The following is a 23,392-nucleotide window of genomic DNA, read 5'->3' on the forward strand; positions in this document are numbered from 1 at the left end:
GCAGCTGTTATCACCACCCGTGCTTTGTGCACTCCCTCTTGAAATCAATCAGTGATGCTGCTGCCTCGTGGGAGGAGGCTGGGGAACTCTTGAGGAGCCTGCAGTGGGTCAGATAGCTTGTTTTTCACCTCCTGTAGAACTGCGTGACAGAAGGACATTCTCCTAGGAGTCAGCCCTCATGTAACAAGCACTCCAGCTTGTTTCTCTACATACCTAAAGAAAGCTGGAGAAAGCAATTAACTGCCTCTCTTATATGCAGAGTATGTTTGCAAAACAACAAAACCTTCCTATACACAATAGTAATTTGGTTTGGCACAACAGCAGATTGAGCACATTGTATGTCCCATCCCTATTCCTGCTCTCCCTCCAGTCTGTAATTCGGTGTAGAACACCCAGGTGTTGGTGTGAATCTCAGGTGATTAAATATCCCTCTGACACATCTTTTCTACAGCTGGATCTGACCTATAATTAATTATTTGTCTGTGACTAGTTAACTGACAGACACAACCGCATATCAGAAGGCTTATTTCAGGTATGAGGCAGACCTGAAGAACAGTTACTATGCCTGGGAGCTAGCCTTACCTTCCAGCTACACCAGTTATTACCACTCATTGTCCTGCCTATATACTCTGATTGTCAGAGCTACAGCGAAGCACTGACTCACTATATAGATACATCCAAAGTAAATTAACCTCTCCTCACCTCAGTTTCCTATTCATAAAAAATGATTAAAATGTTCAGCCACCCTGATAAAAAGCTGATTAATATTAGTATTCAACCTCAGTATCTACAATCACCATCAGTATATAATCACTGTGTATTTCAGGTGACCTGAATGTACCCTGCATATCCCTGTTAAGTAGCTGGGTTGTTTTTTTTGTTTTTTTTTTTTTTTAAATGGGATGCCTGGTGTATTTAAAGAATGGCTTGTATACTTATTTTCATATCACAAAACAATATGAAAATTGTAATATTAAATGTGAACACCAACCCAATTGCCTAGTTTGCACATACAATAACAGAAATGACTCAGTCATGTACCCATTGTTTAAAAACTTTTAAAAAACTTTGTACATCAGCCCCAAAGGCTCCCAAGTTTTGTTTTTCCTGTGTATAGAAAATGATGCATACGTTTAAAGGAAAAAAAATCTAACATTTTCAGAGCAGCAAATTATAGCATTCCAGGAACGTCTATCATTGAATGTTTGAGTAACCTGGACCATGCTTCTCACCTTTCAGGTTTTTTTGCATTAGACTAATTAATCTAGCATTTTGTCCAGTGCACCCCACTCACTGGAGAGCTCAGTTGGAAAAATTTCTCATGGTGAAGACATTTGTCAGGCTGTTTTTTCAAAGAAGTGCTGCTCATTCTCTGTAGTTCATGTCTACCTGTATTTCAACTGTAAGGAACTGCTGTGACAGGCAAGACGGCTGTCAGGATTCAATTTAGTCTGCTTAGTCTTTTACAAGGCCAAAATTAGCTTCACCTTGATTAACTTAGTTTCTCCAGACTACCTAATGGATCTATCGCAATTTACTCAGCCTTTAGATCACTTACTTAAGTGATCTGAAGATGTTTTCTTGTCTTAAATAAGCAGAAGACTGATCAGTGTGATTTTTTAAAAACCATTGCATTTCTTATGCCCCATCCATATGAAGTGTGGGACTTTTTCGACACAGTGCCAAAAGCCTCCTACAAACAGCTAAATACCTTCAGTGTTTTTCATACAAAACCAAGGAAGGACTGAGGTTGCTCAGTGCTGGGCAGAATTTATCCTGCTTAATAATAAGGAAGCAAAAGACAACCCAAAATTAATCTGAGACTGATGACTTAGAAGGAATGCTATGCCACAATCAGCCTAGCTAGTTAGCCAGCACCCAATGCAAAGCATGCTGAAAGTACTGGAAACCTCTCCCCCCTCCCACTGTGTTTAACAGGACTTGGAGCAGTAACCCTTTATGGGGCCTTTAAAATGATGTTTCCTACAATAATCCCCAAATTCCCTTTGACAAAAACAAAGCAACAGATCTTCTGAAGGCTGAAGAATGCACAAAAAATGATCAGAAAACATAATATGTGGTCAGATAACACCTGTAACCTACTAGCAGGTTTAAGTATCATCTTGTACTATAATTGGACAGTTTGTCACTGACTAGCCTTGCTGCCAGTACAGGACTTTTCTGAGTTATCTGGGAGCTTAAATTAATTTAGAAGGTGGAGCTTTTTGCCTTTGAAAGATAAAACTTAGTTTTACTATTAAGACAGACAAGTCACTCCAGGTAAAGTTTCCCCAGTGATCACAGCAGATACCCCCTCCATGAAACCCTGGCTGCATTAGAATAGCAAAGCCAAAAATGGCTATCTGAAGTGAAATGGAGACCCAGACAGACTCAGAGATGTGTCCAAGGACCACAGTAGCAAGCTAAGGAAAAGCTGAATTCTGACACTACTATGATACTGATGATATGCCAAGAATATCCATTCCTTCTTAGATTAAATACAAATTACTTTTCACATACAAAAGGAAGATATTTCTGTAGCAGTAAATGAACAAACTCAGCACTGCATGAAACCTGAAAACCTTAAATCGTCCTGGAGACAAAAAGGAACTTGAGGCAGATGGATTACAATTTAGAAATAGTTTTTACAGACTTTATTCCAAAAATCAATGTCTGGTCAGGAGAGGATTTTTGAAGTTTTCTCTCCTTCTGCACATACACCAATTTCCTGCTGTAATCTGACTGCAAAAAGCTGAGAAATTTAGAGGAGCCTTAGCAGCAGCATTCAGAGTGTCAGAGAATTCTAATTCCAATAAGCATTTGCTAGAGGATCTGATGGAAAAAATATATGAACAGATAAGAGATTTGGAAATCACGATTTTAAATTTGGTACTATTTTTGGCAGGCAAATCCACATTGATCTGAGTCTTGGGGAAAGTTACTGTAATCCTCATGGCAACAGGGACATAATGAGTTTTAGGGAGGACATGGAGGGGACAGCTAAAGCTGTAAAAATGTTGAACACGTGGCTTTACAGCCTGTCACATATGTTCCTAATTCTGCTCTTATTCTTCCCCACACACTCCATGACTCCCAGAAAATAGAATGGGATGCAAAACAGAGGAACTAACTCCTCATAATAGCGTCAATGCAGCTTTCTAGCCCCAGACTAGTTAAAGCACAGGAGGAATCCAACTCAGTGCAACAGCAGCTACGTAGCCTGAAATAGCTCTGCCTAGGGAAGGGCTAGGTCACTGTTGCTCCCATGTTAGCACTGTATGTCAAACCTAAAATAACACAGAAGGGGTCAGTAAAAGAAGGTCTGTCTTTTTGGTTTCTGTGTCCCAGTGAAGAATCAGCAGGTCCCATGTCAAAGACAGCTTCTCAGAGGTGGAGCACTCTTGATTTGCCTTCAGCTAATGCAGATGAAATGCTTCAGAGAAATTACAAATGACAGCTTTGAGAACAGATTAGTTTCAGGCTTATTTTAAATCAATGTTTTCCTACTTTGTGCCTTTTTTCAGGGGGGAGGGCAGGGAGGGTATGACTGCATTTCCAATTCAATAATCAAGAAATTAACTCATAGGTTTACCAGAATTACTTTGTTTTCATTTTAAGCTTGTCTAGGGTTTTAAGTGGATTCGTACAGACAGAATAGGGGCATGCATAAGACTGAAGTGCTGTAGACAAGCACCACAGAACATTGGCAAACCAAGACAAGTCTTGGGATCCTGGGGATCAGGGTACATTTCCCACCAAGCTGCATGTACAAATTTGGGGCAGGTATTATTTGGTCCTAGACAAATGGAATAGTTCCCTTGGCAGCTGTCGCTTAGCAATCTGTTGGACAGGCAGTGCCAAACCATTATAACTTCGGGAAGAAATCATTTGCAGATGACAAATACCAAACACAGGGTTGATGGTAGAGGCAGGGGGAATGTGAAGGAGGGGGATTGTAGAGGGATGGGATTCATCATCTGCAGACATAAAATGAAACTACTGCATAAACTGATGCAGGTGATTATAAGAACAAAGACTGTAATGCTGATTGATACTACCTCACTGTTCAATTTATCCATGGGATTCTGTCATGTCTTCATTGTGATCTCTGGTTTCTTAGACTGTATTTCAGATCCTAGTGCAGAATTATGGCACTCATGGACAAATCAGCTGTGTCAAATAAGCATTGAGGGTATCTAATTATTGATATTTGCAAAGAGGTGCTCTCAGATTTCAGAGACAAGAGATCATCTCAATTGCTTTCTACAACCTTCTTCTGGTACTTTCACTACCAAAATTCTGCTTCTTTAGAGATATACTGCTCACAATATATACTTCTTCAGAATTATCTCTCTTAAATCCTGGTAGCAGAACAAGAACACTTGTATTTGCTGTCATAATTGCAGTCCCTGGCACTGGTGTCTGTGCGCTGCTTTTCAAGAGAAAGCAGCAGCATCTGCCTCCTCACCGTAACACTCTCTGCCTGATGGCTGATGCTGGTGATACTGCACTCATTTTCCTTTCAGCAGCAACAGTCCTTCCTGCTCTCGTACACCACTTCCAAAACAGCCTCACTGTTCTGTACCACACTAAGACCTTCTTGGTAAGGTCAGAGCATTAATACCTTTTTCTGATACATGCATATTACTTTACATTTCACAGTGCCTAAACACTTAAGTTGCACACACCGTCAAGGGGGGGAAAAGGTACCCAGCTGACAACAGCTTAGAAAAAACGTGAAATCCACTTACAATGCCTCTGTTAAGGAACAAAGATTTTTTTTTTTTTTTAAGATTATAGATGATATCATTTCAGTAATTACAGCAGGCTGAGATATTCACCTTTGACTGTGACCTGAGCACTGCAAGATGCCTGTCCTGTGTTGTTTTCAGCCAGACAGGTATAAATGCCATCATCTTCTGGTAGGGCATCTTGGACAGTCAATTTTGCAACTCCATCTTCAAAAGTGGAATGTGCATACTGAATTGGTTGGTCTGCCGACAGAAAGGAGAAGAATCATCTTAATACATAAGCCACAAGCTTCAAAAACACTTCTTGTTTTCAGTGAAATCTGGATGTGCAACACCAGATGGTATACTAAAGTGCTGTACCAAATCCCATTTTCTGGTGCACAGCCCCTTCTCTCTAGTGACTACAAACAGCAGCATCTCAAGCACAAAGCAGAATATGGTTGTCAGACAAATCTCACCATTAGGTTCCCTTGAGTAGCAGTAAGAGGAGAAAGGTTTATCTTTGTATTTTGAATAGATTCTCTTTCAGGTGGATAAGAAAAGAAATATGAAGTTTGTTTGCTTCAGACATTGCCTCCATCTTGTACTGTGCCTGAAACTAGATATTAGGGTTATTGGCTAGATGTGCAAAACCTGCTGGGCATGGAGAAGCACTTGAAGTCCTCCATCAAGTACTTTGTAGTGGAAGACATTCCAAGAGAGAGACAGCAAAATCTATGAAGGAGCCAAGAGGCTGCTTTACATATGCAGTCCATCTACACTTCAGTATGTATAGTCTGGTAATAGACAGATGATACACTCTGATCTGTGGTGATTTGACTATTAAAGAAGTTCATTTGAAGAAACTAGTTCCTTGAACTGGTTTGGAAGATGCCTAAATGTTAGTGTAGACTGGTTAAAGTTGCCTTGCTATTGTTTCAGGAACTGTCATCAGTCTCAGCCTTACTTTGTGAAATGCTTCTGCAATCTGTTTTCCCAATATTAAATAGTTTCCACTACTGACTCATCATTGGTTGCTTTCCCAGTGTATGCAATACTTAAGAGGGCCTGATATCTGTGCATAAACACCATGCTGAAAAAGGAAATTAGGGTCATCTAAGAGAAGGGGATGAAACTGCAGAGAAACTGCAGGACTGAATCAAAGACATCTGTCACTTGGGAAATCATAGTCACAAGGAGAGATCAAAATTTATTCCATCGCTAAAATAATTTTAAAAGATTAGGACAAAACCTTTGGGGTTTCTAAGAACCAGGTCCATGTTTTGAGCAGGGTAAATTAAATGATGGGACAGATTTTTCTCTCATCTCTGATTTTCAACACTAGCAAACTCAGAAGGCAGTCATTATCTATCTGCATATGAAGTTTCATTCTGAAATATATACATGTGCCAAAATCAGCTTGATCCAATACTTAGGTATATTATAAAATGTGGTAGATGATCTTGTTCCTTTGTCTTATAAGTCATCTGTTTGTTAAGTTAGCAAATTTTCTACCACATGAAAAACTAGGGTGAACATTTAATCAACTACCCAGAAGATTCCAGTTTTAGAATAAACTCTCTCCACCTTCACATGTCACATATTCTTATGACTGGTTCCTTTGTGCTCCCTTTCACTCAGTTACACACAGACTGTTGTAACTATTAGGTTCCATCACATATTTTTTGCATGCAGGAATAACATTAAATTCAAATATGTACACGTAGAGCTGAAGCCCAAGCAGACAAAGCTTTCTGTAAGAGGACACGGGGCACTGGACTGCCTTCCTGATCTGACTGTAGAATATCTAACCTGACAGAGATCCTGTCTGGGATTCGGACATTGCAACTATTAATGGTGCCTAATGATGCTATGATGATAACCACATCAGAAATACACTCAGGATAAAAGCTGCATCATCAAAAAAAGAACAATGCCCTTTTATTTCTGTTGTAAATAAGCAAATGAATAGGGTCAGTATTCTACGTGGCAAAAGATGCGGTCTCCTTCAACATGTCCTCAAATTTTGTCAGGGCATCCTCTTTTTCACTCCAGCTCCCAACAAAACTGTGACTATTTTTAGCACTATTCACAGAATAGTGAATTCACTTACAGAATAGCCTTTTTGTCAGACCCCAGAAAACAAACACAGGTATATCAGCCCTGAGGAATAACTTGCAGCAAGATTCTAAGTTATGTCCATTGTACCTATATTTTGATCTAATAAAAACAACTCTCCCAGTAGTGAAATGTTCCCTTCTCCAGAGGCAGAACAGTCAAAATCTCCATGATAGCTTGGCAGGAACCATAACAAAAAATACCTTTCTGCTGGCACATTATGCCAGAAGAAAGGAAATTTTCCCCTGGCCCATTAATTAAAAGCTCTCTGGACAGATCAGAAAGCTATTCTAAAACCAAACACTACTCAGAGAATAGTTATGCTAAAGTCATGGTCATACTGTTTTTAAATTCAGCAGAAAGAGGTTCAGTTCAACTTAGGGAAAGAAACCCACACAGAAAGCAATATGAAAAGGAAGATATTTAAAATGCAGTCATATAGGCCTTATTCCTGCAATTTAAAAAGAAGTTACCAATAAAGTATTTAAAGAAGTTAAAGTAAATGGGAGTTACAAACTGAGGTATTGTGACAGAGAGGATGCATAAAAAGTTCTTTATAAGGCTTTGGTGAGGCCAGAACTAAAACACAAGAAGTTTACTTTCAGGGAATTTGCCAGTAAATCAGTGAAAATTGAAACAGGACAAAAGAACCATCTTGAAAAAGTTGGAAAGAAGCTTTAAATCATTAAAATAGGGAAAAAGTATAAGAAAGAAACTGAAGATGGTAGAGCTGTAGAGAAAAGAGCTCAAATAAAATCCATAGTTCAGTCAGGTAGCTCTTATTTGTGCAGTCTCTATGAATATGGAAAAACTACTCATCCTCACATATGCTAAGAAGTAATTATAGCCAATGCACAGCATACATCATCTATTTTTTGTCTTGGTTGACCTGAAAGAGACGTCAATCTATATAATGGCTTGGAAAATGCTTTAAATTCATACGTAGTCACAGCTGGTAAAAATGCTCAATATCTAAAGTAGTACTTCTTTGTAATATTGTACAAGAAGTTATTGCAAGTCTTTCAGTTCTCAGGTGGATTCCTTGGAGATTGCGGGAAGGCAGATTGGATGGCTTACATGTTACTCAGTATCAAGGGCTGGCCAGCCTAGGAGTGAGACTGTTCTGCTTTTTTCTTTTTTGTTTTTTGTTTGTTTGTTTGTTTGCTTGTTTCTCAAAGCAGTCTTCTGTTCATGTTTGTTATGATTTGATAACTTGGTCTTTACATCCATTATTTCATCAAGATATACATAGTTTTCTCACTATTTCTTTCAAAAATTAATTCCAGTGTGTTATCATTGTCATGCTTGGAAGACAATTTGCCTTTGATATTTTCTTGTGAACTTTACACATCCTGTCCCATATGATCTTTATTTCTATGGAGTTCTGCAAAAGTGCTATATTTTGAGCAGTAGTGTGATTGCTCTCAGTGGATTGCTTTTTTCTCTGCCGCAGCCTATCGATTGTGAACTTAAAAAGCTTTATATTCCAAGCATGGACAGCAGATTGCAACACACCTTTTTTTAAAACAAGATTTGTCTGCTTGCCTCAAATTATATACTGTGAATATACTGTTTTCTTCGCATGGCCAGTTGATGAAAGACTCCATCATGTCATTTTGCCAAAAGCATTGTTATGTCTGCTTGGAGTAATATTTCAGGACCAGAAACACAACTTTCTCCTTTATTTGGTAAAGGATATAAATATGAGACGTTTGTAGTATCTAGCTAGCTGGTAGACAGGAAGGAAATGTTTGCATTCAAATGGATATCAACAATAGCCAATTTGATCCTTAGGTAAAATAATGACCCTAGGAATGTACATGGAATTATCAGCATTAAACTACTGTTTATAATCCATTCAAGTTTGTATCAAAATGATATATAAACAGTTATGTATCACAATCAGATCCAAGACAAAAAAGCATTAAACTATAGTGGTATGTTTTAGCAGTCTGGAATGAAAGTAGTGTGCTTATGTCTTTAGAATAATATATGATGTCCCTAATTTTTATTATTATGATAGTTTCTTGTGCTTCCATTACTCAGACTCATCACTGCCTTTTGATTTAAGAGCAGAGTTAATGGACTGGCTTTCACTTACAGAACCCTAATGGTTTGAAATCCAACTATCTGGAAAAAAAATCAAAACCAACCCACCTGCTTTTGCCTCCTTGTGATATTGATCCAATTGCAGTTAGAAGCTTGGATGCAATATCAACATGGTTATACCTGAACAGGGGTAGACTCATCTGAGACTAGCAAGAAAGGTCAGTGCAGAACAAACATCCTGAAAAAAGGCAAGGGGGCACAGTGCATCCTGAAGGCCTACAGAAACTTGTTGCTTATTGATCTCTAGGCTGTATTTTTCAGGAGACGACAGTTTTCTGGTTAGCAAAGCAGAACATGGTTACATCAGTAGAGATGCTAGATTTATGCCTGATGAACTGTAACACAGAAAGTCATTTTAGACAGGAAGATGCTCTGTATGTAGAAGACAACTGGGTATAACTACATCATTCAATGACTAAGGGAACACTTTATGAGCAGGGGGTTCCCTTGGCACATGAAGATGAACTGACTGACCCTATGGTCTGGAGTTGCTCCTTCTGTGCTATAAGACGCAATTCTTGCATAGCAAAACAGTGATTCTACTCATGTCTGCAAAGGAGGAACTGCAGGATACCCTTCATACAGAGAAACAAATTATTTCCAATGGAAGAGTGTCAGAGCTTTTACTCACATGTTTCGTGTTGTAAATAAAGCAGAGGCTTTTCTATTCTAGACATGGAGCTACTGCGAAGGGGAACAGACCATGCTGTGGGAACATACCAATCTCGAGGTCATGGTTCATTTGCCCTGCCACCTTTTTGAGTTATCTCATTTACTCTGAATAGCTAAAGAAAAACATGTGCAAATAATTAATTTTAAAACAATCCTGGAGGAAATATCTTTATGGCAAAGTATGCTATTCTTTGTTTTTAAATCACACGCACGCACATACAAAGATAGATAGCCTCGGAGAGTCTGCAAAAAATCAATTGCACTTCAGAAGTAACAGAGGTGTTCAGGGGTTAAGCTGAATAAATCTGTCTAGTGTTTAATAGATATGGCTCTAAATGGAAACAGCCCTTAGCCAAAGTGTGTGGTCCCTGGATCTCTGAAATAATTTCAAATCTAAGAAAAATGCAGGTGTTTGGGACCAACTCCGATATTAAGAGGGAACTGTTAAGCAAGCTTTCATGTACAATCAGGGCAGGGTAGAAGATTATACAGTCTGATAAAAGTAAAAAATATTTTACTTACCTTTTTTTTTTTTTTTAAGTCAGCTTTGGGCAAGCATTATAATCTGGAAGAACATATTTCTAGTAGAGAAGCAACCAGAAAAGCTGTGACTTTAAGATCTTGGGGACGTAGCTGCTAATACCAGTTATGACCTGCCCAGCTGATGGAAGGGTGGAATTGGGCATGGGTTTCCTTCCTACCATAAAGAGTGATCTACTGCACTTATTTTGCTTAAAACCTATAATCCCTGCAGGATCATGATGCCAACCCATTACTCTCAGAGCAGAGGCTAGTGCCAAAGAAGCGAGGGTAGCACAGGATTCAGCATACAATAGCAACACAGACTTTGTTGCAGTGTGGTGAAAAGCTGTGTTTAACAAAACCCAGGAAACCCATCTGCTTACAATCTTGTCAGAGGAGTCCCCTCCTGGACATACTGGAAAACTGCAGTAAGACTGAAAACTGCTCCAGAAAACCACCCTTTGTGCAAATTATGTGCATATAAATGATTTTCTTCAAATATTGTAGTGGATTATATTATGGTGATTTAGTATGCTTTGTGCAGTATTCACAGTCTTGCTATGTACTGATGAGAGTGGCATTGGAGACTGTGGATGTAAGTGCATGCATGCATGTATTGCAGACCAAGGGATTCCTTACCATTGAGAAGCCATGTGATCTGAGGCACAGGTAAGCCTCCTACACAGCACTGCAGCACAAAGTCTTGCCCCTCACTCACAGTGCATCCTTTCAAGACACTGGAAAAGCATGGAGCAACTTCTTGAACTTTAGGCCCTTTAAAACCAAAATGAAAAAAGTTCCTTTAACCCAAATTGACAAAATTATCTTTACCACTTAGCGACTTTTTCTAGTTATGCTTAGGTGACATGGCTGGGCTAACAGATTCATCCCATGCAAACAAGCAGAAAAAAAAAAAAAAGAATCAAAACCATGGTGAAATGTTTTATTGGGAAATAGAAATAATTTTGAACAATGGACTGGTATAAAGAAGGGGTTCTTCTGTAATCTACAAGGCAGGCATTGCCAGCCCTCAAGCTATATCTTAGATGGTGGTTTTCTATGCCAGAATCCACCATTTGCAGCCAATCACTAGACGTGTATGCAACATATTACCAGAGAGCTCAGTGCAAAGACAGGAAGGATAATTCTTTTCTCCTCTTGTCTGTCTTCTCCCAGTCCCTCTCCCAAATTTCCCCTGGCTGGCAGTGAAACAGGGTGACTTAAGGATGCAGTTTACAGGTCTCTCAAGAGATAGAAAGTGAGAGTATCTTGGGTATCCTGGTTTAACCTCAGGCACAGCAAATTGAGAAACGTAGCATAAACATGATCATAGCTCCAGGACAAAACCTAAAACCAGGTGAAAAGATTAGAACTGAGGACAGGATTTGCTAAGACACCAACAAATCTTTCAACCAGACCAGTAAGACAGTGCCTTCAAGCTCAAAATAATTGGTCACTGGGAGGTGTACTTGAATTTAGCAGAATGCAGTTCTCATTCCTTCACTTATTCACTTTACTGCACAGGATCAGTTTGTGCTTGCAAAACATTTCAGATATGCAGTGTCCTATAGAAATGCTAAGCAACTCCAAAAGATCTGAATGCAGAACAATAAAATCTTCGGCAACCTGTATTAAATACAAGCAGTAAAGACAGCCCCATGAGAGAACAGTCCTCTCTGTGTATAAAATATTCTACCAGATGGTTTTAGCTATACCAACAACAAAAACAGAAGGGAAACTGATGCAGAAAGTGGCTTGCCAGCTATCCCAAACCACATTAGTCAGAGTTAGGAATCAGAATTAACCTGCATTGAGAAGTGCTAATAGAAATTTTGTAGGCACCACTCTTTGACAGCTTAGAAAAGCCCAGCCACAGTCTTCAAAGTGCAGATGGGCTCACAAGAGCTTACTTACTTCTGACAGTTAACAACCAGCTGGTGGACGTCTGGCCTTTGGGGTTGAAAGCTGAACAGCTATAAGATCCACTGTCCCCCAAGCAGGCTTTCTTTAACCATAGGCAATGAATGCTATCTTCTTCATACATTTGGACATCTTCTCCAGCTTTAATAGGTTCACCCTCTTTGAACCACTCCACGTCTGGTTTTGGTTTCCCTGAAACTAGACAATCAGGTATTTGAATTTTTATAAACAGGTATTCCCCTTAGTGTAATTCCATTATTTGCTTTAGTGTAAATTAGGTATAATTTACATATACATAATTATATAAACCTTAATGAGCAAGTAATATATAAAATTATCTTCAAAAAGACAGTTTGTTATTTCTGATCTTCCAAACCCTTTTGGCCAGTCCATCTTTTAAAATAACAAGTATTTGGCAACTTGAAAAACCCCAAGCACTTCTATCTGAAAATTGTTCCTCTAGAAGTCACACATAAAATGGATGTGATGAACTATTAGAGGAGAAAGAAAGAAATTTCTCCCCAGTCCCTTCCTATCCTGCTAAATTGGTTTCTCTGAGCACCTAGCAGTACTTTGCAATCCACAGTACCTACCACCAAGGTTGTTTATTCTGGGACTGTTCAGCCTGGAGGCTCGAGGAGGATCTCATCAATGTATGTAAATATCTGAAGGGAGGGTATAAAGAAGATAGAGCCAGCCTCTATTCAGTGGTGTTCAGTGAATGACGAGACCAAAGGCAATGAACACAAACTGAAATGCGGGAGGTTCTATCTGAACATAAACACTTTTTTGAGGGTGACTAAACACTGGCGCGGGTTGTCCAGAGATGTTGTGGAATCTCCCTCCCTTGAGATATTCAAAAGGCACGCTGACATAGTCCTGGATAACCTGCTTTAGGTGACCCTGCATGAGCAGGGGTGTTGAACCAGAGGTCCCTTCCAACCTCAACCATTCTGTGATTTTTCCAGACTAGGGTCCAGGTGTAGGCAAAGCAAGCAGCTTCCTAGCACAGTAAACCGTCAGGGAGTAGAAGCAAACCAACTGTGGCTTCACTGCCTGCTCTGCCTGCGTCAGCCTGTGTCAGAGCTCTAGAAAACCAGATTTGGCTGCTGGTAGTGCTGAGAGAGGTCTGAGCTTCATGGGGCAGTTGCTATGATGAGCAAACAGGAGAGGTTAGGAAAGAATGCCAGAAAAGGTCACCACTCCATCCTTCACTTATTTTCAGCTTCCACCCTGCTGATATTCCTTCCCAATTCTACCCATTTCATTATAGCAAGAAAAATAATATAATTAAAAAAATCAAGCCCTGCAGTGTCAAAGAACCTGGATGCTTTGCAGTAACTGTACAGACCCAGAAGCATGCTGAGCTGACAGCCTGGCAGGTAGAAGCCTTCTTTAGGATATAAGAGCTTCTCCATTGTCCACTGCAACCAGGAAGCAGAGGTGCCTGTGAAAGGAACCCTGGTCACCCTTTGCAGAGAGGATTCTCAGGGAACACAGTTTCTTGGATTAGGTATTAAAATGTGCTAGGGACATTCCATTGTAACTTCCCTACAGATATGAAAAGACATTCACTGGATTCAACAAGAACTGAATGATCTCCTTGGTTTCTGTACAATAGGGACTACATTTCACTACCAAACAGGATCATAGTTAGTTAAACCTTGCAAAGTTTTTGAGGTGCTCTGATAGAAAGCAAGCCATGTTCTTAGTACTAATATATCTGAAAAATAAACTATTCAAAAGGTTCGAGGATCTTTGGAATATTTTCTCCCCTCCTTACTCTCTGGGCTTGTGATATAAATTGTATTATTTCCTCATGGGGCAAGAAGTATCAAGAAATGAAATCAATTACCATGGTTTTGTTGTTATTTTTTTTTCCTCCAGAGACACAAAAAAACAATTTCTCTCTCACTTGTGGGAACACTTCAAAGTACGAATGTTATTTTTAAAAAATAGCAGAAAAATGCTTCAACATTATTTTCTACTAAAATTGTAATAGAAAAGAAAAAGAAGAGTTTCAGATTTACTCCCTGGATTCAACAAAATGCAGGTCTCATTACTCTTTTGAGAGGTTAAAACCCGGTCAAATTCTGCAGAGCAAACTCTAAATCTCCCTTTTAATTCTGACTTCTGATCATTTCAGCTGTGGAAGCACTCAAATCAGCACTGGGTTAACCAAACATGAGGGGTAAAAGTAGATGCCACAAGGCTGATTGCAGTTTCTTATCTGATCTTTTTTTTTTTTTTTTTTGTTCAAGGGCAATATAACTAATTACAGTTCTGGAAAGTGTACTATCCATTTTCTCTCTTGCACTCTCATTTAAAAGGCCCTAAAACTATTTCCTGGAGAGAGCAGCATTGATTACATCTGGGGAAACCCCAGATGAGAGAAGGGATGGACAGTATGGTATAGAACGATTTGAAAATTTCATTTAGAAGAGTATTGTGGAAACAGCATGATATTCAGCATCTCTTTGCAAAATGGAGGGGGAGGACAACTTGCAGTGAAGAAGGAATTGTTTCCCCACTTTCACATACAGAAGGGGAACCTGACTAACCCCAGGGCACTGATAACTCCTCCCTTTACCTTTGCTCTTGAATTTAATCTCCTGGCCTTCTGATGCTTCCAGGCTCTGTGGACGGCTCTCAAACTGAGGGGGAATTCCCAGAGGCTCCCTCTTCTCCATTACAGCCTTCCGGGCTCCAGCTCTGTTTTCTGCTTCTCTGCTCCTTGGACTTACTTGCCCTGCCAGAGATAGGGTTTCTTGAGCTGACATCAGGGGCTGCACAGCCCTTTTCCTGTCATCACCCTGTCTGATGGAAGTGGCCTGGGGATCTGCCTTTGGTTCTGGTTGCAGTTTGACAGCTTGTAGTGTGATGGTGCTTGAAGTTTTCTGCAAGACCTGAGATCCCTTTGTTCCTTCTTTAAGTTCTTGAGGAGACACTGCATTGGCTTCTTGGTGCTGTCCCTGCTTACTGTCTTTGGCTTCTCTGGCGATGCAAAAAGTCTCTTCCTTTGCTGACACCCTGTCTTTGGTTTCAACCATGAGTTCAGTGGTGCTGGATTTCAGCTCTTTAGCAATCCCATTGCTAGTTGCCTGCTTGAATTCTGAATTTTCAACAGCTTTAACAGCAAGTGTTGATGATTTTGATGGCATGCTGAAGGAAAATGATAAGTTTACAGATACATGACACTGTATAATAACTAATTCTTACCAGCAATGATATAAATGTGCAAGCTCTTAGCAAGAAGGTGAACTAATTAGCCTTTAGTTTCCCTCACACAGATTAAGAACAGGGATGAAAGAAGTGAAGTGAAAAGCTTCATAAAATGTGATCAGTACTCAGACATTGTCTCAACTGAGGAGCTTCTGGATACAAATCCACTGCTCAGGTTCTAACGTGCTTTGTGAGTCAGACCCTAACCTTGCATACACTGCTTTAGAGAGCAATAGAGAGCAATTACGTGAGATCCTGGAATGACCATGATGTAACACTACTTCATGCTTTAATAAATTGAGACCATGTATAATTATAGCTCAAAATCTCAAAATTAGTGCACTGCAATTAAATATACTGAGAAAGCACTCCAGTAAAAACATACCTTGGTGGCTGAGTGTATGTGTCAGTCTTATCTGGACCTGAAATTAAAAAAAGAAAATATCAGGTAACATACATACAAATACTGTACACAATTCCATAAATTTGAAAGATTTTAAGGATATACTTAAGAGCCTTCACTCTTCATATTTTCAGTCCATTGAAGTAAAGATTGTCTATCACCGCACCTGAAATGTGATATGGACAACAGCAAGCTGCTCAGCTGAAACTCAAAGAGGTCTTGGTCCATTTTGAGACATTGCTGGGGCCACTAAGTTCTCTGGTCCCTTGAGAACTAAAGGTTCTGTGAGCCTCAAAGACTCCTTGTTGTGGGAGAGAAGTAAGGAAGAGATTCCAAGTGGGAGGCAGCTCATCAAATCTTATGGGAACTTCACAGAGGTTGTGGAAGTGGAGAAAGAACAAACATCAGTACTACATCTGAGCATGCCCACAGTGAAACTGCCCGTGTCCTCTGGCTAAAACACAAAACCAAATTAACAGTAGTAAAAACTCCCCAAACCTGAGCTGACCTGTAAACTTTTACCAACTCATTTGCTGTGTAGCAAGGATTATAATGTTTAACATGAATAACACAAAAGCTAATATATCACATTTCTTCACTGTGCAACACCACCAGGAAATCTGGCAACATGGCTGAGCTATATTGATTTGCCAAGGTACCTCAGCAGCTCCATTGAATAATGAGCACGTATTTGCCCATAGTCAGTCTCTTAGTTCGTATATATGTAACCCTCCATGCATTCTCCGAAACCTTGACAGTATCTGTTTCCCTTGGCGGCAGCATGAAATAATAAATAGTTGGGAGGAGAGAAATACCACTCCAGATCAAGTACCAACCACATCTCTCCATTTTTACCTAGTTAACACTACAGGATGCAGATCGTTTTCTCCTGGTCAGATCAAGTTGCATCTACACTGTTATCAGCTGTGAGACTAGAAACTGCAGTAGAACGACATGTAATAATGAATTTGCAAGATAATGAATTTTGCAAGTCATCAACAAATACTCCATAAAAATGCATTCAGAGCCTTTGCCTCAAGGAAAAGACACAAACATGTGATGGATGATACCCTGATTTCCACTGTGTTTTGCAAGCAAAAATCCACATCTAAATGCTTGGACTTGCCGCACCATTCAGAGTGACCAAAAGAATCTATTTACACACACACACACAATCTGCCATGAGAGAGGGAAATAACCCATTGCTCTCACTTCAATAAACCTGTCAATAAACAGTAACAGAAATTCTTCACATAAAAATTGAGACAGGATAAATGCAGAAGAGGAAGCTGAATACCCATTGGTTGTAGACAAGACAATACCATGCAACCCTCTCAAATAAAATCACATTTTCCCCTCCCTCTCCCTTTCCACTATGGGAACTTGGGGAAAAAAATGTAGCTCTTGGAACAAGACTATCTATATATGAGATTGCATGGATTTAAAAGTAAATGTAGTAATTCTAAGCCACTTGATTGTCTGTTAGCATCTTGCAACAACTCCTATGACCTGATTTAATTGATAATGAAAGAATTAGGTATCATATATTGTGGTTAGGTAAGTGGAATGATCCGATTAGTCAAGTACATTGCAAGAGAGTGCCCTTTTTACTGACCTGTACTAATCCAAGAAAGAATGCACACATTATTCAGAGATGTGGTCAGCATCTGAAGCAAACATATACCACAACTGACTTTGTGACCCCAGTTCTGCATCATCTCTCAAGGCAAATGTACCCATTACACAACAGAAAGCTCACCACTTCAGGGAGAGCAAGTAAGGATCAAGTTTCATGTCTAAAAAAAAGGCTTATTGAACAAAATGGCCCTTTCTATAAAACATCAGTTGAATAGGCAACCCATAGAAGCTCCTTCTACAATGGCTTCATCAGATTGGAACTTACAGATAAAAAGTATAGCACTAAGAGGTAAAGGCTAGTTGTGGTTCTGAGGATCCCAAATGTAAATCCTCTTGTTATTTATATTCTTGATATCTTACAGAGCAAACAGCATTAATGTGAACCTAAAAATCTTGCATCAAAACATTCACTGCTGGGTGCGTATGTAACCCACTGATCTTATGACTGCAGCTGAAGCCAGCAGCTGTGGATTTAATTATTTAATTGGGTCCAGTGACTGCTTACCCACTGACTGATGAAATTCCTCTTTAGTGTGGTTGCTGAAGGCTGTATAATTTTGAGGCTGATGCAAAGGGCACCCTAAGAAGTGTCAAAGTGCAAAATGAACTGTATATGGTAATGCATGTATGGAACAGAACATCCTAAATTATTTATACAAAGACATTTATTTCCTTTAACAGCAGTGAAATAAGGGAGGGTTGAGAGTTGAGAAGCCTGAATTTCAATCTCATTAAGCTGTTTTTTCTCTTTTACATTTTAGAGTTATGCTCCTAGGAAGCTGATATAAATGTGCATCTGGTGTTGGTACTCAACAAATACAAAATTAATTACTGATTATAATGAGAAGTGCGAGGTTTCCATTTGCCACAATTAAAATCTATGTTCAAAACATATGAGGGTAAAAATCACACTAAAAGCAAAAAGTGGTTTTAAAGAAAGTTGTTCCAAAGCATTTGGGTAGCCTTTTTCACATGGAACCAACACATTTTCAGCTGTAGCATGCTCCAAGCTATCACAGTATCATTTAATGTAGAGAGAGGAAGATAACAGGGGAAAAGTGAATGCTCATATTGAGAACCCAACCAAAGATATTTTAAAGAAATGTCTGTGGTTCACTCATGCTCTCTCCTGTAAACTCTTTGCCGTACCTTGAACGGTGAGCTCTGCAGACACAGATGCTTTCCCAGCGCTGTTTACCACTGTGCACGTGTAAATTCCTGCATCAGCAAGCTGAGCATTTTGGATTTCCAAGAATTGGATGCCTGTTTTCTCAAACATGTTGAAATGCTCATTTTGCTGCAACTGAATATCACCCTGCAAATATCACAAGACACCATGAGACAGCCAGCTATCGGTAAGAGAAGGGGAGCAAGAAATTTTCTGGTAAAACATCACATCAGGCCAAAATGCCTTTCTCCTATCTTTTAGCCAGATTCCTTCTATGAATAATACTTAGATGGTATAAACAAAAAAATGTGGCCAAAAGTTCTATAATTCATATCTGCAGGAGGCTGTTTTTCCCTGCATTTTGCCACCCACTCATCTCAGTTTGGGTTTGGCTTTTCATTATTTACTAGAACGATATTCCTAGAAAAACTTCCTTTCACTGTTGTGGGCTCAAACCAGTTTTCTATTCATGTTTGTTCCATGAAGTCAAACATCACACTTTTAAGCAAAACCTTCCAACTTGAGGAGTTGTTCTCTGTCCCTCAATAGCTCCTTTATGCTCTATCACTTCAGGAACTGGAAAAAATTCTGCATAAGAGGACCTCATCAGTGGCCAGGTGGGGGTGACTGAAGGCACTAGGCATGTGTTAAGAGAGGCATTGCTGCAAAACACCACCTTTGCAGTGCTACACTGGAGCTGAATCTAAAAAAAAAGGTACGGCTTCAAGGTAGGAAGAAATGTATGTAGTTCTATGCTCTTTTACATAAATTAGATGATCAGAATCACAATTTTTGCCTTTAAATTTACAAAATAATTGACCAGCACCTCATTTGTGAGCAAATCAGTGCTTCTGCTTCAGCGCCAGCCATTAAAGAGGAGTCCCTTGCTATCAGGCACCACAGCTTTTCCTCTCCTGAGTTTAGGAAGGGAAAGCATACAAATCTACGATTTGTAGGGCTTTGGTCAGTAAACATGTGGGAAACACTACAGTGTTTTCAAACACTGTCATTCCTGAAGTATCACCTTACTGCTATCTGGGTGCTGTAATTCCTATTTGAATAACAAAAGCTAGTTTCCATCAGGGCTTTGGTGACACAGTAGAAGCTTCTGATCTTTGCAACTTAACAAGTAAGAAAAGGGGAAAGAAAACAATAAGCAGAGCAAGACATTTAGACAAAAGCTTATTTATTAGTTCTGAAAAATGCAATTTTAATTGTTTATAAAGCTTCCATGCTGTATGGAAGGTGGTCATGTGTTGGCTGTGCGCTAGCCAGATGTGGTCCAGGAGCCACATAAGTTCATTTCCCTGATGCTGAGGCAGAGCTGATATACCTGCCACTCAGCAGGACCCTGCAGCGCCATCCTGCCATGGCCAAAAGCATTGTGGGCCTATGCTCGTTTGCAGGTCGCCAAAGCATATGCATGATTACCTGTTAAGCCAGGCCTCATGAATAGGGATGCAAAAACAAGCTTCACAATAACAACCTGCCAATAAAACTCTGATAAAGAGCAACAACACATTTGTGTTTTACAGAGCATATAAATTATTGAAAGACAGGTTCATGGTGCTCAAAATAGGTGCAAAAATAATATTATGAAAGCCGAAAGAAAAAAAGTAATTAACCAAAAGCGATGGATTGAGGGTAAGTTCAACAGAGTGGACTGGGTGCCCGCAGACCAGCAATGGTATGACTACTAAACCTCTGAACAAAACACCTGTTGTATTTTACAGAATATATGCAGACCTGAAAGTGTCAGAATATATTTTTTTAAGGAGATAAACATGAACAGAACTCATGGAACTGCTAATAACAAGAACTTTGCATACTTCATTCATTTGATCAGACAATGAATGCTAGATTATAGAATAACACATTATAGACACTGACAATCAATAGCAAAATATATAACCTCTAACAAATGCAAAAACATGTATGAAGAAGTACCACAGTGTAGATCCAAGCTGCCGGATTGCTAGTCCCTACATGCTGTTTACCATGCAGCCCTGAACAAAGAGAACTAAACGACAAATCCTGTTTTGCACTGAGTTGCATAGCTGGAAAACCTGAGTGAGTCTGGTGGGACTGGAAGCAGGCTGCTGTGGAGCAGCTGCATTGCAGGCTGCTGTGGAGCAGCTGCATTGCAGACTGCTGAGAGCGCCAGCAGGCCCAAAAGAACTGATGGCAGATGGAGGGAGAAGCAGACTCTAGATGGAGCAGTCAACTGAAGGAGATGTCTTAGTGAGTGCTTCCTCAGCAAGAGGTTGCTTGTTTTCTGAGATGTACCCTAGCATTCTTGTATTACAGACATCAAGGATAAGTCTGGAATAAAGCAGACAATGATTTGGAAGCATTTCCCTGCTCTATGAGCAGTTTTCTGGGGTTTTTTTTGTGGTTTCTTTTTTTCCTCCCTCAGAAAACCTGGAGATACCAGAAGAAAATAAAAGCTCTGAAGAAAGTTTTTTTCGTTTATTACTATACTTAGGGCAACTATCTGTTGAAGGCTGAAGGGGAGCAGGATGCCAACAGAGCACTCATGTATTTGCTCTTCCAAATTAAAGAAAGTAATTGTAATTCTCTAAAATACTAATAGTTTCAGTAAAAATGTCCTAATCTGTGTAATATTTAATTATCACCTGAAAGCTCTCTCCTTACTAACAAAATAGGTGGTTAGAGATCTTGTGTATGCCCAAAGGGGGCACTAGGACTTAAGTCTTCAATGCTTTTTTTAATAGTCTAATGAATTTTAAATAGTGCTCATTTAGAAAGCTTTTTCTGTAAATGACAGATACTCCTAATTCCCAATTTCAATGCAGATCTGAAGTTGACAGCTCAGGTCTCCTTTATTTTATGTCAGACACTTTTCTGCTACCATTGTTTTAGCAGAGGTCAGAGTGAAGCAGCTGAACTGTTGTTCATCTGCCTTGGATTTTTTTTTTAAATTTGCAAAAACCAATCATGCATGCGAAAACCCAATCATATCTGTTAATTCCGAAACAGATCATTTTCTTTTCAATTCAATTTCATTTCTTTGCAAACATCTTCTTCATTCTAACATACAAGTAAAACCCAATGTGAATGATACAGAAAAGGCAGTTTATGACTGACACTGACATGGAGCTTGGGAAATACAGCTATAATTTTCACAGCTGTCAGAGACTCCTCTGTAACCACAGTCAAAGCATTAAATCCCTGAAGACCTTCTCTATAAAACAGACATAATGATAATATTCACATTTCCCATCCTTTGTCTATTTCTCTTATGTAGCTAATAAAGCCTTTGGCCAAGTATGTCCCATACTCGCTATTTTTGTAATGGAACCTGGATCTTGTTTGGTGCTTTCAGATGATTTTTTTATACAAGTATTTTCAACAATGAGACAGATAAGGGAGAAGTTTATACTAAGAAGGAATGCTATTATCTTTTATGAGTTTATTCAGCATGAAAATGAGGAAAAATATGGCTTTCCTTATATGTAAATTCTCACTATGATAATTTGCAGTAGCAAATGTATTTCATCCTTCCAAGTCACAAAATTTCGAAAGAGAAAGAAACCATTAATTTATTGGGAAATCATACCTTAAACCAAGTTACTTGAGGCTGAGGTCGTCCTGTTATTTTACATGAGAATTTTCCTGTTTGGCCTTCACGCACAACAACTCTATTGGGTTTTGTAGCAAACTTGGGTGGACTCTCTCCCCAGATGCTTGGCCTGTGCTCCACAGATGGAACACTAAGTCTTCCCCTGGAAAGGCAAATGACATCCTGGTGTTACAGAAGAACTGGAAGCTGTTGTGGTTAGAGCACACTTCAGGAAACATTTTAGACCAGCGGTCTGCCGATGAGGATATATAATTGGTGGTAAACAAGATTGTAGTTACACAATATTTTTTTTGGCCAATGGAAGAAATGGAAATGCTGGTAATGACTCTTTTTATCTCCTCATGCAACTGAATAGTGTGATGCTACACACCCTCATCCAGCATACACATAACTCACATAACAGATCTTGGGGACAATTCCAGTCGCTTAAAAGCAGAGCTGGGCAATACAAATGACAGGAAACACTGCATGCATTTAGTTCTTCCCATTTGCTGTTTCTTAATTGCCTCCCAATAGATGATTTGTGTGTGCTTGTTCACTGTTCACAGTTCTTTATCATGTAATTTATTTTGACATTGAGTGCAATGACACAGTAATTTCTGATTTATGAATCAGCAACTTGTTTTTGCAACATTTCTGACATGTCCTGGTAAAGATTTTTTGTTTGGGGAAGGCTTCTCTGTGGAAACTCATTCACTACAGTCTTTGCAAAGTGAACATGAAAAGGGCACAAAACCAAAGTACACCCATCCTGGGTGAATGTCCGTTAGGTGTTCAACAACCAGCTCTACTTACATGGATGGCGCAGCTGGGAAATGACATGTGGAATGAAGCTACAGTGACATCAGTGACTGCAGTCCAAACCTCTCAGTTACAGAGCCATAAAACATAAAACATCAAGCAGTATTATAGCAAGAGAAAAAAAAAAAAAAGGTGCAACTTCAGGCTTGTTAATTTCAAAGGGAACACTCACACTCTTTGCTCTGGAGCCCTGTTACAATGAAGACACACATTAACAGATGGTGATCTCTTTTTTTTTTTTTTTAACTCTTTAATTTCAAGCCAACTGAACCATTTTCCAGGCCTTCTTTTCCAGATTTCCTTTTACCACATGCAAGTAAGATGTGTCAATACCTCACCGTTTATACCAGGTGTCAGATACTAAGAGATACCACATCACCTTAGTCCAAGGTCCTGCCAAGACATGATGGTTGCCATATAGGCAGCTTGAGGTTTCTAAGTAAGAGATGATACCATAATGAAAGGATTTACATGGACAAGAGGAC

The 23,392-nt window shown here is 39.4% G+C and overlaps 1 protein-coding gene across 3 annotated transcripts in view; it reads right to left on the reverse strand.

Moving 5' to 3' along the window:
* Positions 1-23,392, reverse strand: part of MYLK (myosin light chain kinase) — a 211,969-nt gene that overhangs the window by 98,305 nt on the left and 90,272 nt on the right. For 2 of the 3 annotated variants that reach the window (XM_075757074.1, XM_010312779.2), the window contains 7 exons: positions 22,083-22,248; positions 18,484-18,649; positions 15,679-15,715; positions 14,662-15,233; positions 12,066-12,269; positions 10,791-10,925; positions 4,842-4,994 (listed from right to left, as the gene is read on the reverse strand). In XM_075757074.1, coding sequence (XP_075613189.1) covers positions 4,842-4,994; positions 10,791-10,925; positions 12,066-12,269; positions 14,662-15,233; positions 15,679-15,715; positions 18,484-18,649; positions 22,083-22,248 — 1,433 coding nt within the window. The remainder of the gene's footprint in view (positions 1-4,841; positions 4,995-10,790; positions 10,926-12,065; positions 12,270-14,661; positions 15,234-15,678; positions 15,716-18,483; positions 18,650-22,082; positions 22,249-23,392) is intronic. The other variant, XM_075757075.1, reaches the window with a different exon arrangement.

Source organism: Balearica regulorum, chromosome 6 (genome assembly GCF_011004875.1).
Source record: "Balearica regulorum gibbericeps isolate bBalReg1 chromosome 6, bBalReg1.pri, whole genome shotgun sequence".
Classification (NCBI taxonomy): domain Eukaryota; kingdom Metazoa; phylum Chordata; class Aves; order Gruiformes; family Gruidae; genus Balearica; species Balearica regulorum.